Source organism: Phaseolus vulgaris, unplaced genomic scaffold (genome assembly GCF_000499845.2).
Source record: "Phaseolus vulgaris cultivar G19833 unplaced genomic scaffold, P. vulgaris v2.0 scaffold_33, whole genome shotgun sequence".
Taxonomy (NCBI): Eukaryota; Viridiplantae; Streptophyta; class Magnoliopsida; order Fabales; family Fabaceae; genus Phaseolus; species Phaseolus vulgaris.
In genome coordinates this window covers 54,533-56,082 of record NW_027174100.1, presented here as the reverse complement: position 1 = coordinate 56,082, position 1,550 = coordinate 54,533, and the positions used below count along the sequence as shown (strand labels likewise).

Genomic DNA, 1,550 nt, shown 5'->3' with positions numbered 1-1,550 from the left:
AAGTGCATAGAGGACCCCTACACCGATTGGTCAAGGATGATGTCTCGTTTTGGGGATGAAGAGTGTTTCTCGATAACCCCTCTTGCCTGCTCCAAGATCATCGACCCTTAACACATCGGGTCGTGCTTCCACCTTCTCACTCCTGGGGTGAGAAGGGTTTTGACTAAGAGTTCTACTGCGCCAATATTGATGCTATGCCACTTGGGTAAAGGCGTTTCTCGAAATCCTTCCTTTCCCTTCTTGGGCTTACTAGCACCCCTGGCTTTTCGAACCTTAGCTGCCTGCACTCACACCTGGGGTGAGGAGGACTTTAAACTGGTTGCCATGCTCGCGCCTGGGGCGAGGAAGGCCTAACCGATTACCTGCACTCGCGCCTGGGGCGAGGAGGATTTTAACTTTAAAACTTTGCAAACTCTTATATTGATAACTTCTTTTTTATTGGGTGGCCTCATTAAAACCCCCTTCTGGGAAAAAGAGTGCCCCTGAACTGCTCAAACTGTTTATACTAGCGCGAAAGCGCGACTACTTTACATTTTCAACTAAAATAGAACTTCAAGTGTGTGGCGTTCCACGTTCTGGGGATCGCCGGTCTCTTCCCAGCACTGCGATCGCCTCTCGTCCACACCCGGCGGTGGTGTCGAGGTAACATGGCACACACTCCTTTGCTGCTTGAGGCTGTTCTCATAGCAGCGCCTAGCCTCCTTCTGGTTCGACTTAATGGTGATCACCACCCCTTCCATCGATGGCAACTTCAGCTTCATGTGCCTCGTCGACGACACTACTCCCAACATGTTGAGCGTCAGTCTTCCGAACAGTATGTTGTAGGCCGATGGGGCATTAACCACTAAGTACTTGATCTTTTCAGTGCGAGCCACGGCTCCATCTGTGAACGTGGTCCTCAGCTCTATGTAGCCTCGCACCTCCACCTGGTCCCCTGCAAAGCCATACAAGCACCCCGGGTATGGCCTCAGATGATCAAGGGGCAACTGCAGCTTGTTGAACGTCGGCCAGAACATCACGTCCGCCGAGCTTCCCTGGTCCACAAGGACCCTGTGCACTTTTCTCCCTGCCGTGACAAGGGAGATGACAATAGGATCGTTGTCGTGAGGCACAACGTCCCGGAGATCCGCCTTTGTGAATGTGATGTCAGCATCGAGGGAATGATCTTCGACCGAGTCGACAGTCATCACCGACCGAGCGTACCTCTTCCTCTGAGAGGCTATACACCCTCCTCCAGAGAAGCCCCCCGCGATCATGTGCACCTCCCCGTGCACAGGTACCTCGTGCTGCGGATTCTGCTGGTGGCCCCGACTCCCGATCACCTTGCGTCTCCCGCAAGTAATCGCTCAGAAAGCCACTTTTTACCAACTCCACGAGTTGGTGTCCCAACGCCAAGCAAGTGTGGAGTGAGTGGTCATAAGCCTGGTGAAACTCACACAACACGTTCTTCTTCCTTCCGAGCACCTTGTCAGTCTTCTCTGGTGCTCGCAACCTTGCCGCTATGGCTGGAATGGCGATCAGCTCCGCCAACTCCACCACGAAGTCAAACC

General features: G+C 53.4%; 1 protein-coding gene across 1 annotated transcript; it reads right to left on the bottom strand.

Moving 5' to 3' along the window:
• Positions 1–539: 539 nt before the first annotated feature.
• LOC137817349 (uncharacterized) lies at positions 540–1,187 on the bottom strand. Its single transcript, XM_068620635.1, has one exon. The coding sequence runs from the start codon at positions 1,185–1,187 to the stop codon at positions 540–542; it is 648 nt and encodes a 215-aa protein (XP_068476736.1).
• Between the last annotated feature and the right edge of the window lie 363 nt (positions 1,188–1,550).